The sequence below is a fragment of the Opisthocomus hoazin genome, chromosome 7 (assembly GCF_030867145.1).
Source record: "Opisthocomus hoazin isolate bOpiHoa1 chromosome 7, bOpiHoa1.hap1, whole genome shotgun sequence".
In the NCBI taxonomy this organism is placed as follows: domain Eukaryota; kingdom Metazoa; phylum Chordata; class Aves; order Opisthocomiformes; family Opisthocomidae; genus Opisthocomus; species Opisthocomus hoazin.
This window is the reverse complement of record NC_134420.1, coordinates 50,605,733-50,621,096: the sequence shown is the minus strand read 5'-3', so window position 1 is coordinate 50,621,096 and position 15,364 is coordinate 50,605,733. Positions and strand designations below refer to the sequence as shown.

At 40.4% G+C, this 15,364-nt stretch overlaps 1 protein-coding gene across 16 annotated transcripts in view; it reads right to left on the bottom strand.

Annotated features, from left to right (window-relative positions):
* NRXN3 (neurexin 3) overlaps window positions 1–15,364 on the bottom strand; it is a 1,053,133-nt gene that overhangs the window by 104,333 nt on the left and 933,436 nt on the right. For 9 of the 16 annotated variants that reach the window (XM_075425785.1, XM_075425786.1, XM_075425778.1 and 6 more), the window contains one exon: window positions 11,572–11,879. In XM_075425785.1, the coding sequence (XP_075281900.1) occupies window positions 11,572–11,879 (308 nt within the window). Of the gene's footprint in view, window positions 1–11,571; window positions 11,880–13,182; window positions 13,243–15,364 lie in introns of all 16 variants that reach the window. The other 7 variants (XM_075425781.1, XM_075425782.1, XM_075425779.1 and 4 more) reach the window with 1 other exon arrangement.

Here is a 15,364-nt window from a genome sequence, read left to right as displayed (position 1 = left end):
ATGTTGATCCTTAGCAACCTACAGCCAGGCTTGTGCCCTCCTTTCCAGTTCTTGCCAGCTTCCTCCCTTCCCTTTCCCCTAGGAATCACATGGAGCAGAAGCCAACACCATTTCCATGGCTTCAGTTAAGAAAGGACAAAATAAACAACTTACAAGCATCAGACATTAGCTGAGAGACAGCCAGAGAGACACCAAGCCTTTTCACAGCAGATTGCAAGTGGTTCTTCCTCCTGCCAGAGCAACAAATGCTACAGCCAAACAACCAGAAATTTCTGTGCTGTGCTTGAGTCCATAAGCAGAAGGACAACATGTAATCAGCCATCTGAGAACCAAAGAATTACTCATCTTCAGGCAAGCACCAATACCTCACAATTAGTCAGATGTGGGGGCGGAAGTAGTCTTCTACAGGAGAGGCTCTCACTGCAGTATTTCTTTCCAAAGCACACACACAACCCTCCTTTCTACCCTGGCACTCTTATTTATGTTGAGCAGCTGGAAATCCTACCTGATGGCTGATCCCCAGCACCTGCACGTGGCTGTGTTACAGTGTGGGGCCAGCTGCCCTCCTGGCACTGGAAGAACTCTGTAAGCTCTGCTGCATAGGTCCTCAGCCAGTGCTGCTGAAACTGAAGGCCTTCAGGGACTCCAGAGAAGCAGGCTGCATATTCTGATCTGCCCAGCATATCTACATTTCTAAATTTTCTTCCCACAAATTTCTAAATCTCAAGACAAGCAGATGACAGTAACAGTCACCTGAACAACCATTGCTCACCAGCTTAAAAACAATTTCAGTTCATTCTGCAAGTCTAAAGCGTGACAGAGTAAACAGCAATGCATTAGCCCATGAGGACAACTTCGGTCCTATATGTAAACTGGGAGACATGTATGGGACTAACATGAGTGGAAGAATGCATGTATTCGGTGTACAGGATCAGTTTTAGCTTGCTTTTCTATGAATATCTCTAATGAGGTTATGTCTACAACAATGAACCAAACCTGGGCACTAGAGATCCAGATGTTAATATAAGTGTTAATACAAACATAGAGCATTGCTTTAGCAGAGAACAACTGGATTAACTGCTGCCTAAATGTAATCAATTGGGAGCTAAGATAATTATGCTTTAGATTTGGACTCTAAACACATTTGCAAGTCTTGAGCCTACCCTGTGAAAGAAGAGGACACGATGCCAATAACCCCACAGAAAACAGTAATAAAACAGAGAGCACAGGGAATACTGATGCTACCAAAAAAATGCTTCTATAGAGTAGGTACTGTTGCTCCTCTTTCTATTTCTATCTCTTTTCTTTCTTAATGTTCATCACCATCTCATCACAACAAGAGTATATTTAGAAAAATGAGTGGTCACACTTGTTAAAACATGCTGAAATAAGGAGAGAGGACAGCAGGACCCTTAATCCCAAGCAAATCTATTCCTTTATTACAGGTACTCCTTTCTGTATTCCTCTTCTCAAAGTGAAAACAAAATAAGCTATAACCTCTTAATTACCATGTATTTAAGTCTGTTTTCTTAAGATCCTGAGGAAACCAGATAATTGGAATCCATTCCTACTCACTCATAAGACAGGCCTCCTACTTAAATCTAACTCACACCCACTCAAAGCATACATTTCTGGTTTTACCATGGCACAATTTTCTGCTCTGTAATGTACACACTTGTAAGATCAAACTGGAACTAAAAGGTCATAGTACCACTATGAAAGACCTTGGCCAAAGACCAGGCAGAAGGGAAAGGGAATACAACACCTGAGGGCATTTACAAAGTATTACCCATACTACCAGAATACTGCCTGCAAACCTGGCTGTGAGACAGACCAAGGAGTAGTGTATCCTTATTTTACTGCACAGGGCAAGTAAAGAACCCTTTAGAGAGGACATTTGTCAACAGTTGCTGAGTGAATTGAGTTGGGCTCTAGAAAACAGTAGCTCCTGGTTCAGGATCTGTGTTCAGCCTGCTACAGCCTCTTGGTTTTCTAGATAAAATGCCGCAACCCCAAAGCAGCGCAGCAGCTCACCTCCTTCTGTAAAATGCCTGTGTTCCACTTGCTGTGACCTGCCCCATTCATCTTCTTGCCATCAAATCCGCTCTCACCTCTCACTTCCTGCTGTGTCAGTACATTAAGTTCTTCTAACAGGAGGAAAATATATTAAAGGAATAATAATAACACTGATAACGATAGTCTAAGAAATACATATTTCTTTCTCCGTATTTCCCTTCGTTCGATTAGTTTCCCAGCAAGAGCAGCATTAATCACTGGGGCAACAGATAAAAGATAAAGACCAATTTGAATTCTGCTGTGTGCAACTGAGTGTGTATGTGTGTGCTCAGGCAGCAGGGAGGGAGGCAGCAGGATAAGCTGTCATTTTGTATATTTATGCTGCTGGAGTCAGTCAGGACTGGTTCTCCATTGTTACTACAGATTAAGATCATTCATGTCCTTATACTTTCATTGGAGGTCATCTTTCAGGAAAAAGAAGGCCATTATGACCAAGTTCAATTCCAGCTATTTGTGCAAACCTCTGTATATGGCTTGGGCACTGAGGATATTTTTTGGACGTTAGAAGAACACGACCACAGTAGTTTTTTCTTCTTACTTGACCTGACTCTTTTTACACTAAGAATCAGCTCTTCTGCTCCAAAACAGTTACTGGAAAAGAGCTGTTGCAAGTGAGGAGAAGAGGTGCTTTTTAGATGATCTTAGTACATGTGTGTTAGAGTCCAGCTTCGCCTGACTTTGAACTGCTGTGGAAGAAGCCATGGGTCCTCAGATCTCGCAGTTCTACCAAAACGAGTGCCTGCCAGCTTGGCACAAAAAGACTGCCCTTTATCTCTGGGGAAGATGAAGTGTGGAACAAAGCAGAGATTAAAAAGTAGAAGGGTGGTTACTAGGCCACATGGGTGGAAGTTTCTTCTCTAAAATCTTTGTCTATCCAAAATAGAGTTGCTATAAGCACCATCCTACCACCTCTAGCTATGTCACTCTCCATCTTTAAATCTTGCTGTTTTCTTTCCATATCTCTATGAGATAGAGGTATCTCATCCTCTGGATCTTAGTTTCTTGTCTGCACCTCAGTATTCATGCCTTCTCTGCCTACTTTCATACATTCAGCCACTAGAGCATTCCCAATGTTTCCTACTCTCTGGTTCATGCCTCCTAATAAACTACCAGTATTCCCTGGAAGTGTCCCTACCAACAAAATTGTTTGCGCAAATTGATTTCCTTAAGCACGCCCAATATGAGACACAGCAAAATGGGCAGCACAGCATCAGTGGAAAATTTTAGAGCAATTCTGAGGGAAGATGGCCCCTTCATGAGCTGTGATAAGGGTGAAGAGCAAACAGATCAAATTTTCTCCAAAAAAACACTATAAGAAAGAAGGGGAGCATTTGCACCCCATGCAATACCACGAGAACTGAAATACAAGTCCTCATCCCTTTGGATTTACTTTTCTGTTGAAATTTTGTGGAAACAAATTCATATCTTTCAGATTACAATAGAAGTAATTTTGCAATCAAAATGAACAACATCCCACCTACTCACATGCCATCTAAGGTACAAGAGAAAGGATTAGTGGTTGAACAGCCTGTCTTGCTAATCTCTGCTTTTAAGATCCATACCATGACAGACGTATCTAGCAAATCAGTGACAACTCATCCCACAGATGAAAAAGAAACTAGCAGAAATCCTTCTGTTTCTGCTAGTTAACAACACCACCATTCTACAGAAAACTCAAGGCATTAATTAGATGGTTTCAGAAAGAGAGTCTGTCACAACAGCATGGTTGTGTTTCTAATTTCTGCACATTCATTCGAATTTGAGCTAGGAAAGGCAAGAGCTACATTCTCACCTCTCAGTCAGTCTTGTTAAAAAAAAAAACCCACATAAAAGAACAACAGGAAAAAAACCCCAAAAAACAAAAAACCCCAAACAAAACCAAAATGGAACTCTGTGCTCTGGAAGTACTCTGACAATGCCCGCAGCTTCTAGGCATTTCACTGAAGTATATAAATAGGAAGCAGTGCAGATATGCTATAACAAAATGTGAGCCAATCCTCCAACTACTTTTGAGCTGCAACCACTGGTTCTAAGCAGTTACTTTTGCAGTATTGGATCTCTTCATCATATTTTGTCGCTGCACAACCATCCTAGAACAACACACTTTTCCTATCCTTTCATTTGGCTTGTGATCAAATGTATGGTCAACTATAGTAGGTTCAGCTCCTGAGTACTGTATTAATCAGGTTTTGAAAATAATCTTCCACATGATTTTCAAGAATCCTTTTTGGCAGGGCAAATAACATGTCTAAATGCACAAAGAGATACTATGCCCTGAAAAAAAAAAAAGTACTGATGTTATTCAGGGTACTTAGAAATACATGCCTGTCTGCTTGTCTGAAGAGGTAGGTATCAGTTTACTCCAGTTGTTGTTACAGCTTCTAATCCTTTTATTACAGAAATGGGAGTGCTTATTGGTCGCCTAAAATCAAGCGAATATTTTAAGAAGCTCTTGATCAAGATTAAAAAAATCCAAGAAAAGCTAAAAAAGTGCTGAAATTCTGGAAAAGCGCTAGAGCAGCCTCCCCTTCATATGTTGGGCCAAATCTTCATTTCCAAAAATTGCAGTAGAACGGAACTGGGTACACGTGTCAAAAACGGCAGCTGAGATTTTGCTGCAACACCCAAATGATTGTTCAGATCTACAGATTAAAGGCAATGTAAACTCAACCCTTGTAGAAACAAACTGGCAAACTCAGGCCTTCTGTAAACTATTAGTCTGAAGAAATAAAAAGACAATGCGGGTCCCAGCAGAACACACAGAGGAGTGGCTGAAGTGACGACTTGACAATGCTACTATATGAAACCAGGTTATCCGAAGACTTGAGTGTAAGCTACACATTGAGAAACCGTACTACGTGTCAACTTGTGGCACTCAAGTTTGCCAAACACATTCAGTCAAATCTCTCCCCTGGAGTAATGAAAGAGTAGTCACCAATTTGGAGCCAACAACAGTTACCAAGCTAAATCTTCAAATATCACTGGTGATAATGTCAACAAATGACAGCGTACACCAGCATGTGCATGAGCTGTTTTATAAATACAATGTTCTTTATTACTGTAATTATGCTTAGCAGAAATACAACGCTGAGCTTGTTTCCATCATCAGTACTTGTCAGCACTTGGGAGTGTAGGCAGCTCTAGAAAAATATTACATTACAATCACATTCTCTTTTTGAATTGGTACTGAACTCCTGGTTCGCTATGACACTTGCAGAAGTGCAGCACACCTGTCTTCTGCAGAAAGTGAATGAAATAATGAAAATGTAGGTTTATATTTTGGATTATATGAGCTTTATAGGTAATGTAAGTATCCTGATCACTGCATCAACAAATATAATTTATACACACCACACACCCCCCATCTAATATTCAGTTAAAACTTCGAGAATATTTTTATCCCTTTCCCATACAGAACATCAGCATATCATATGCATGTTTCTGGCTAGCTAGCTGCTACATTACACACTAAAGATTCTGTATTTTAATAAGTACTAAATCTATTACTATACCACATACTTGTGAAGTATTTAAAAATTATTTGTATTAATTAATTAATCTCCATGAACTGTAGTTTGCAGGAAAATTTTCTATCCTGCATGTGGATTCTTGCTTCCAAACTCTGCTTTCTTTCTCTGCCCAAAACACGTTACCATCTAATCATCACAGAAAAGATGTGACTGTGATTAAGTAAACGCCATTTTGTGGATTTCACTGCAGCAATGCAACTCTACCATCTCACTCAACAGGACTGCAGTGCAGGAGAAAGGCTTCTACTCCAAAAGACAGTACAGGCTGGGGGCTTTGGTCTCTTTAAGAAAAAATAGTTGAGGAAGAAGCAGAAAAGGAGGAATGAGAGCCAGACTGCGTAATTCTCAGCGGTATCAATGGGCCAATGAAGTCAGTCTTTAAGGCAGAGACTCATAAAAAGCTCTTTTTTCATTAGAGTTTTGCAGTCCTGGGATAAAAGTGTCACTAGTGACTTATAAGAAGCACAAAGTAAATTAAAGGCCAATTTCTTTCCCCCCCCAAATTATTATCTATGAGTGTAAAAGAAAGTACCTAGGCAAGACCAAGGGTCAGACAATTGTATTTGTCTTAGCTGACAGTGAAAGTCTAATTAGACTGAAAAATCTTCTGTGCTATTTTCCTTTGTGATACACACGGCAAGAAAGGATTTAGCCTGGAGATGCATGTTATGGAAAGATATTAATCAAGATTATTGGAGCCTCAATGGAAAACACAGTTAGAAGGCTGTGAAGTCTAATGGTTAAAATAAAAGGTTGAGAACCTTGCTCTGAGCCATGCCAATGGGCTGGACTCTCCATATGAATAATGGGCAGATCCTCTCTTCCATTCTCTAGAGAGAACATTCTGCATATTATGTATCATATGCTGTCAATCTGTGGCTCTAAAATCATGGCTGAAAACATCCACAAGTAATTTATTCATTTCACCTCCAAGCTACAGCATGAACAGTTTGGCAAATGTCATTATCCTCATCTTAAAGATCAAGAAGTTGAGACATGCCCTGAATCTGTAACAGAGCACACAGTTTCTGGTTCTTTGTGGAGAGCATAACCAGAAGTCCATCTGACTGACTGATCAGAAGGGTTCTGATATTTTTTCGTGGAAAACTATCTGTGATTTTGGTCTTGGGACCCCAGCCATATATGTCATAGGGCAGACCTATTACGGGCCTGCCCTATGGCCTCCAGAAGCTTATCTGGAGCAGTTCTCCTTAAGGACCCATGTACCAGCTGGAATCATATCTTGGATTCACTGAACTGAACGTGTTTTGAACAGAAGACTCGTGTATCACCATGTATGGCTTCCAGACTAGCATTACTTAGTAATTAATTTCAAAGGTATCTTTACACAAATAATTTGAAAACTGAATGTCCCAGCTGAGAACTGGACAGAACATGCCACAGGAAAGCACATGGAGAGTCTCCTAAAGACCTTTGAGCAGCGACTCACTACATAAATTCTAAGCAGCTGACATTGAAGCAGAAGCCAAGAGAATGAGTGTCTCTAACATGTTTTCACAGAAGTCTTCCAAACCCAGAAATCCCTGAACTACTTCACTAATAATTGAAGCTGTGCTTTAAATCAGGGAACAGGGACACGCGGGATTCCAGGACCTTTACCAATTGCTGATGAAGTAACCCTGCGAGAAAATAGGCAGCCTTACAAGAATGCTACGTGGCACAGTACAGTGACTCTCATCTAACAGCAGCCTGTACAGCATGCTACTGAACCACGTGCAAAAGCTAATGGCTAGTCTTTGAGGCCTTTGTAGGGTAACATGGCAAAGCGGAAGGATATTAGTATCACAGGGGATTCTGGTGTGTCAGGGTCCTGAGACCGGCCGCAGGAATTCAGGACAACACATGTCACTTCTGAACAGACCGTACTTCAATTCAGAACAAAACCATGTGTGAGAAAGTCAAATCAGCTTTTTACTCAGGGGCAGCAGAGCACAAGCACCATTTGCAACCCACTGAAACAAACACAAATCGAAACTCCTTTTCCTCTCTTACTTTCAGTTAGTAGAAAAGGGTCAGCTCTTGTTATCTTCCTTCAAGGCCTCTCTGAAGGATATTTGAATCACAGAAACATTTCTATCAGTATAGCATACAGTCATACATCTCAACTGTTTCTCACTCAAATCCTGCCTGTCGTCCACTGATCTGAGTTTCACTGCCTTGCACAAACGCTATTATAAATTTTAAAACAAAATGAAGTTATAGACATTTTAAATGCTAATATCATTGTAACTAGGCATTTTCAGTAACATTTTACTCTCAGTTCAAAGTTCAGTCTTGGTTGTTTGTCCAAGACTGTATCCCATGTTTGGAATCTTCACAAATTGAGAAGCATGTTATTGGTTTGCATATACTGTGTATTTTTAAAGTACTTCATTTTCCCAGCTGTTTTAGTCTAACTGTGTTCTAAAATACTTCTAGCAGTATTCAGACTGCCTAACTGCAGGGGCTGTCTTGGTGTATGTTAAAAACATAAGAAATCTTTGTAGTTATCATGTTCTTCTGTACTTCCTTAACAAGTGATGTGTAAATCTAAATTCTACTGAAATTCCTCTGGATTTTGTATCACTTCGGGATTTCAGACTTGATATTCTGCACGAACTTTATACACATTTCAAAAAGGAGAAGTTTTAGTTACTTATCAAAATGAGTAATGCAACTAGCACAGATACTTCTAATACAGTAAGAACAACAATTCTTTATCCCAATTCTTGCTATTTTGCATTAGATGTTTTACTTCTGCTTGTATCATGCTTGGTATTTCTACAATAGGCCAGAACCCTTCTGTGCCAAGCAGTGTGCACGTGCAGAATAAAAAGTACATTTTGAACCCAAGGAGTCCACAGTCTAAGCATAAAACAATATATCACACAAGGATACAGAAAAAATGGATAATAAAACAAAAAATGTGACAATAATGATCATCTTGATAAACAGCTGCCTTAGACCATCATCAGCCGAACCTCTGACAACTTTTTGGCATGCATCATGATGGAAGGAGGGTTTCAATGGGATTGGAACGGCTGCTGCCTTGTGGACGGTACCAGAGAGCAGAAAGATTCTTACGATCAGGTCTAAGTAAGCAAAAAAATGCTTGAATCGTGCTGACCAGAATGGGGAGAGAAGAAGCTAAACTGAAGAAAAATTATTTATTTCTGAGTAGAAAAAAGAAAGCTGGAGAAAGGTAATAAATAACTGTATTTGTACCGCTCATACCCTTAGGAAGCTATATTTTACATTCCCCGAAGAACAAACTTGTTCTATTAGATTTTTCCACCACTTAGATCTAAAATTTTAAGCAGGCTTGACAATGGTGATATTGAACACAAGCGAGATAAAAGAACCATTAGGCATCTGAAAATTACAGCTGGAGATACTGTCCAAACAGGAAAAGACGATTTCTTCTCACTTTCACTGCATAAATAACGCAACTTAAGCTGACAATCAAATTCTACCAAAAGTAAGGAAGAAAGGTGAGCCGTCTGTGCTGCAACAGCAATAAAATGGCCTGATATCAAAATGCAGAAAGTTGTAATGGAGGTACTTGTTAACCTTTATCTTTCTTTCAGTGGGTAGCATGAAGTGTCAAAGAGTTATTGCTTTAATATCAGCTGAGATGAGGCCATTTGTTGTGGTGCATGTGTATCCAGGAAATCACTGCTCTAACCATGTTTTTAGAAGCACTTTGACACTTTATTAAATCTTCCTGATGCTCTTTCAGCACACAGTGGTCTCTACAGGCTGAGTGAACAGCCATGTAGGTTAGGCAGGAAGCTTTCTGGAAGAGTTCCTTTTCAAATAAGCCAGGGTCATTTCCAGCTTGACCCAGCCCACAAAGGTCCAGTGCTATTCTCTGTTACACTTCTATAGCTAAACACTGTTCTACTGCCTTTATAAATTACAGAAAAACTAACAAGCACAGGATCAGCACCACAGACTTAATTCTTCTGGAGATGCAATCGTACAAAGATTTTCTCTAAAATTAGAGCTAGAGAAGAAGGAACTGTAATTCTTGCAAAGTTTATAACAAACAGTGACCAAAACTGCAGTAATTTCATTTAGCTGAGACTTTATAAATCTCCTGTCGGGTGTTTGAGGCTAATAACAATTAATCCCAGTCCTGCTGCCAGTCGGATTTACAGAGTACCAAAGGGGGCAATGTTAAACCTTGGCTTGGAATTAATTACTCTAATAGTTGTAAATTCCCCTGCAGCCAGAGGTACCTCACAGAATCACAGAATGGCTGTGGTTCAAAGGGTCCTCTGGAGGTCATCTGGTCCAACCCTCCTGCTCATACAGGGTCACCCAGAGCCAGTTGCCCAGGACCATGTGCAGATGGCTTTTGAATATTTACAAGCATAGACACTCCACAACCTGTGCCAGTGCTCAGTCATCCTCAGAGTAAAAAGTGTTTCCTGACGTTTAGAGGGAAGCTCCTGTTTTTCAGTTTGTGTCCATTGCCTCTGGTCCTGTCACTGGGCACTACTGTCACCTTTACACCCTCCCTTTAGGCATTTGTACACATTGACAAGATCGTCCCCAAGCCTTCTCTTCTCCAGGCTGAACAGTCCCAACTCTCTCAGCCTTTTCTCACAGGAGAGATGCTCCAGTCCCTTAACCATCTTAGAGGTCCTTTGCTGGACTCTCCCCTAACTCAGTCTCTCTTTCGTACTGAGGAGCCCAGAACTGGACACAGCACTGCAGGTGTGGCCTGACCTCCTACACAATTTTTGTGTTTTCTTATCCTAAGTGACCAGGACTAGACAAAAAAATAAAGAGAATGGTCATATTTATACAAACACAATAAATAACTGATTAAACCTTCTAAAACAGTTAGATAGCAAGCATGCAACTTCTGTAATTACATATTTTAAAGTCCATGATTTCACTAAGGACTTCTGTCCCTAGCAGCGGAAGTTGTGTCAGGGAACCAGAGGGAAGAATTTAAATTTTTTTCTCCAACTAGACAACAATATACCTTTCTCTGGAGGTTTAATAAAGGCACACTCTGATCAACAATCACTTGCCACTGTTTTAGTCAGTGTATACTGGTGTGAATGAAAGTGTTTTGATTCCTAAAGGATGAGGTTCTGATGTAAATAAAGACTTTAAAACAAATTTTTCCTCATGGTTGATAACATGATACTATGCCACTGAAATAAATAATTTTCAAAATTCACTGCTCAGATTTGTCATTTATGTGATTCATTTCTTTGCACAGACAAGGACAGTCTGTTTAAGGTGTTTATTTGTAATCAGTACCATATTCTGGGTACCACACAAGTGGTTCCAAAATCACCACATTTTTAGGACTGAAAACACTACATTCATACAATTAAGGCAGAACATCTGAAATTCATTTTTTGTAGGAATGATTTTTACCAAAGACATTGGAACCATTCTGTGTTGGAACATCTACATTTTGCAAGAAACTGATCTTGATAGCGTTCCTTTAAAATTTTCTATAGAAAGGCTATAAAAGGAAAATGAAAAATGTCTCTACCTGGAATTAATGCTCCATTGCTTTTCCACCCATTATGAACTTCACTGTTGCAGGACTACATACTGTCATAATAATAAATAAGCATACATCCACCCCCTATTAAGCTTTGTAACTCTCATAGGAATACATTTCCCCACATATGGAACTGTAAAAACATAGTTAAAATCATGTTCTCATTCACATTGGGGCAATCCTACTTACATAAATGGGTTTGCACTAGGACAGGAGCAAAATCTGTCCCCATTATCACGTACATGTGCCATAATAATTCATCCTACTGTTTGTTCATCAACACAAGAGGACAGCATTTTGTGGTGATTTAGCCTATACAGCATTATTAAAATAGTTACATGCAGCATGATTCAGAGAACATGGCTCCCAAGAACCTAGAAGTGAGCAGTGAAACAAAAGACTAATTAAGAACCCAAGGAAACGCAGACTCACCTGGATGCTGGGTGGTGAACGATTTTTTCGGGTTGTAGTGGTGGCCATAGTAGTTGTGGTTTCCATGACTGTAGTAGACATTTCCGGGGGCACGGAGGTTGTGGGTGTTGTTCCCAAGATGGAAGGGACTTCTCCAACGAGTCGGACACTTCCATTGATTTTAATGTTCGGGTTGTTCTCCGCTGCCATGTTCAGCACTTTCAAGCCATTGTAATACAGACCGGAGAGCTGGCCTTGGAAGAGACGCCCTCTGTCCTTCCCTCCTATGGCTATTTGCGCCTGGGTGTTGAAGATCGTTAACTGTCGTCCTAGTGAAGGGGGGTGAATAACATTATTGCCAGACATTTCCTTCACTTTGCATCTTACATTGAGTCCTGGCCAGAAATGATGGACAACCAAGAAGTAGATTCATTCTTGGTAGTGTTTATGATGGCTGTAGAAATACATGGAAATGTACTGCCTAAAACTCATTAATAAGGAAAATTAGCCTGAAAGAAAGAATGACTAAAACTGAACTTCATACTTCAACATCCACTCACACATCAAAACTCTGATGGAGCTTTGACTCAGTCAGAAATTTGAACCCGCTCTTTTAGAGTTGGACGCATTTTAAACTACAAACAAGGCTTCCATATGTGGCTGTTTTTCTACTATCAATTCAGATTGCGGTACCTGTCAAGCTTTCGCCCAGAAATTATCCTTCTATTTTGACTGTGCAAAGATGGGATTAACTCTTAGAACCACAAAGGTTTTAAGGGGTGGCTTGAGGACAGTAAAACATCAGAAAAAATTGATGGTGATATAAGGATTGTGTAGGAATCTTAAGACAGTATCAGTCATGATCTTCCACCTGCAAATTTTATGTTGTGAAGGCTCACAAATCTAAAACCAAGAAATATCAAGTGCAAACATTTGTGAGGTCTCTGAAAGAGCAAAGCTTTTGAAATAGTGAGGATAACAGTGCTTCAGATGGTTAAGCCCCAGAAGGCCTTATATGTGACTCCCCTCTTACAGACAGTGAAATTCAAATGTAGGCAGATGAAGTGGTTTACTCAAGGTCACACCTTGAGTGTTAGGAGTGGTCTAATATCATATGTCATCAAAAACATATTTATGAAAAATAAATCTGGTAACAATTGCCAATTCACCTAGTTTTGCATGACATTTAAATCACATCCAGCCTGGACTGCTCTATAAGTATTGCTTATATCCCAGGCTGCACTAGGTTGACTATATCAAGAAATACATGGCTTCATGCCGTGCGAAGGCAGTGCCTATAATTTCACTGTTCCTCAGAAGATCAGGGGCATGCCACCTGGAATCTGTTGAATCAACAGACAACCAGACTGGGCAGAGCTCAGAAGGGTTATCAATGCAGCATCAAGTCAATCATCATCAAATATCTACTGTGTTTTCTGATTTTTATGAAGTTTGCAACACATGTCCCCATCCCATTCCCGCTCCCCAATTCTCACTCACCACTTCCTCTCTCTAGTCCACCCTGATGAGAGGTGCAAAATGCCACCATGTAACAAAGCACAGCCTATAACCCACTGCTCATTCCTTCACAGCCAGTGGTTAGAGTAGATCAGAATACAAGGGGGAGCTCACCAATTTTGGTGGTCGTCGTGACGGGTCTCGAAGTCATGTGGTGATGCGGTGTTGCATCATCTTATGGTGACAGGATGGACCATAGGGAAGAGAATGGGGACAAGAGAAGAAATGTATCTGAAAGGAGTTCCTGTCCCCAAAGAGGGCCCTAGCTAACTATGCAAAAGTGTATGGAGAGGTGTAACATATGGACATATGGAGGTTGGCTGCACATCTCTTGTGCTCCTCATCCATAGATTTGTAAATGAAACATTAGGACTTGATCAGAGTGGAGTAACTGCATTGATGAAGAAATGAGAAATAAAAATGGAGGGTATCTTTCCCCTGGAAAGTGTTGAAACACCTGATGCGATATTCTGCATCTCAGGAGGTTTTAAACTTACCAGAGGCAATGTATGTCTCAAAACATCAACAGACATGCACTGAAGCCACACTTCCTCAGCATCTAAAAACAGAGCCTTTCCTCTTGTCTATGAGGAAAATAGGATCCAATAACCGTATCTGTCAAAATATTCAGCCCTCTCAGCCCAGCTCCTGTCTGAGCTAGAGGAAATGGCACTGTACACTGTAGAAGGCCAAACTCTTGTCATATATCATCTTCTCGGAGTTTGCCTTCCTTCTCTGTCCTGTTGTGCTTTGGATTTTTTAATGGATATGCTGTCAGTTCTTTACTACCTCATCTTCCTTTCTCCTCACACCTTCCCTCCCTCTAGCACTGTATTCTCTCCATACTGTCCCTGCCCCTACGTACCCAGACATTTCCCTTGCTACTGTTCCCTCCTTCCCATCTCATTCATGATAGAGTGCGCAAAGGTCGAGGTAAGATGACCAAAGAACAGGAAGTTATTTCACGAATCTTGAGATGCTGTCCTTGAAAATGGAGGGAGGGTACTGACCATTCAAACCTTTCCATTTCCATTCTAATTCCTTTCTCCCCTTGAATAAGTACTGTATCTTTTTTCATCTTTTACCAAAGCGAAAAGGGGTGGGAGACGATGAGGAAGGAGAATTTTTGCTGTTCCAGCTAGGAGAGCTCTCCAGCCAGGATAGAAAAGGGGTTCTGTCACTTTTACTGGAGGATTATGACTCTCCTCAGGATGTTATCTGTTCTAACCCAAGCTCATAGCACAGCTTTAGACATGCTTGTTGTATCTCTTGCTTTACTTTCAAGAATGAGGAGTTAGTAAAATAAGGCTGAAAAAAAGTTCACGTCTCCATTTCTGGGCCTTCATCTGCATCTTCTAACGCTGAAACAAAGTGTACACTGATGAGGTGGTCCCACTCCAGTAAAAAAAGAACTTTGTGTGTTTTGGGGGTCTTCCATGTTAAGTGGTCTTCCAGTGCAGGATTCATGCACTGCACCATATGGTTAATGCTGGAGACAGCACTAATACTAGAACTGTGTTTGCTAAAAGAACAATGACTTGTTGGAGTCACCTACAACTTGTCATTCCTCATTCTTCACTCTATGATGGTATATACGTGCATGAATAAAGACAAAAGAGAAATGCATATGGAATGAGAGAAAGCTGTTGAGAGAATATACACTTAATTGTGCCACCATAGGTCTCTTCTAATCATTCTTTTGATGACACGGTTCTGAAGCCCATGCTTCCACTAAGTAAAATTTATTTGGCTGCTGAAATTTATTGAGGAATTGTTTACATTATAAATTCTACTAGGTGTGTAAGGGTTGCAGACTTAGACTCCTTCTCTTCCACAGAGAGCTCTTCCTACTGCTATCTTAGTGTCATACTGGGAAAAAAATGATGAGCATATTTTGAGTTTCTGAGGTATTTTGTAAATATTCTGAATAGTTCAAGTTCTTGTTTCTTTGTTTGCTCTCTCATCGACTTCTTCATTTGGAAAGCTGAATACCGATTAAAAATTCCACAGAGAAATCTTAGTGAAGTGTAACTTTTCTGTAACAACAGGCGAGATTTTGGGCCTGATTTTGCAAATCCTAATTCACACTAATAGTTCTTGCTTCAAAACTACACTCACTCACATCAGTGAGACTTCACATGTAAGAGAGATTTGAAGAATTAAGGACTTCCAGGATCAGTCCTTTTGATGAGATGCTTCTCGGTCTTTATTAGCTCATCCAGCTGCAGAACAGATAAAACCTGTGCCTTAGCAGACACCATGTATTCTGCTAAGGAAATCTGCTGGTTTTATGACT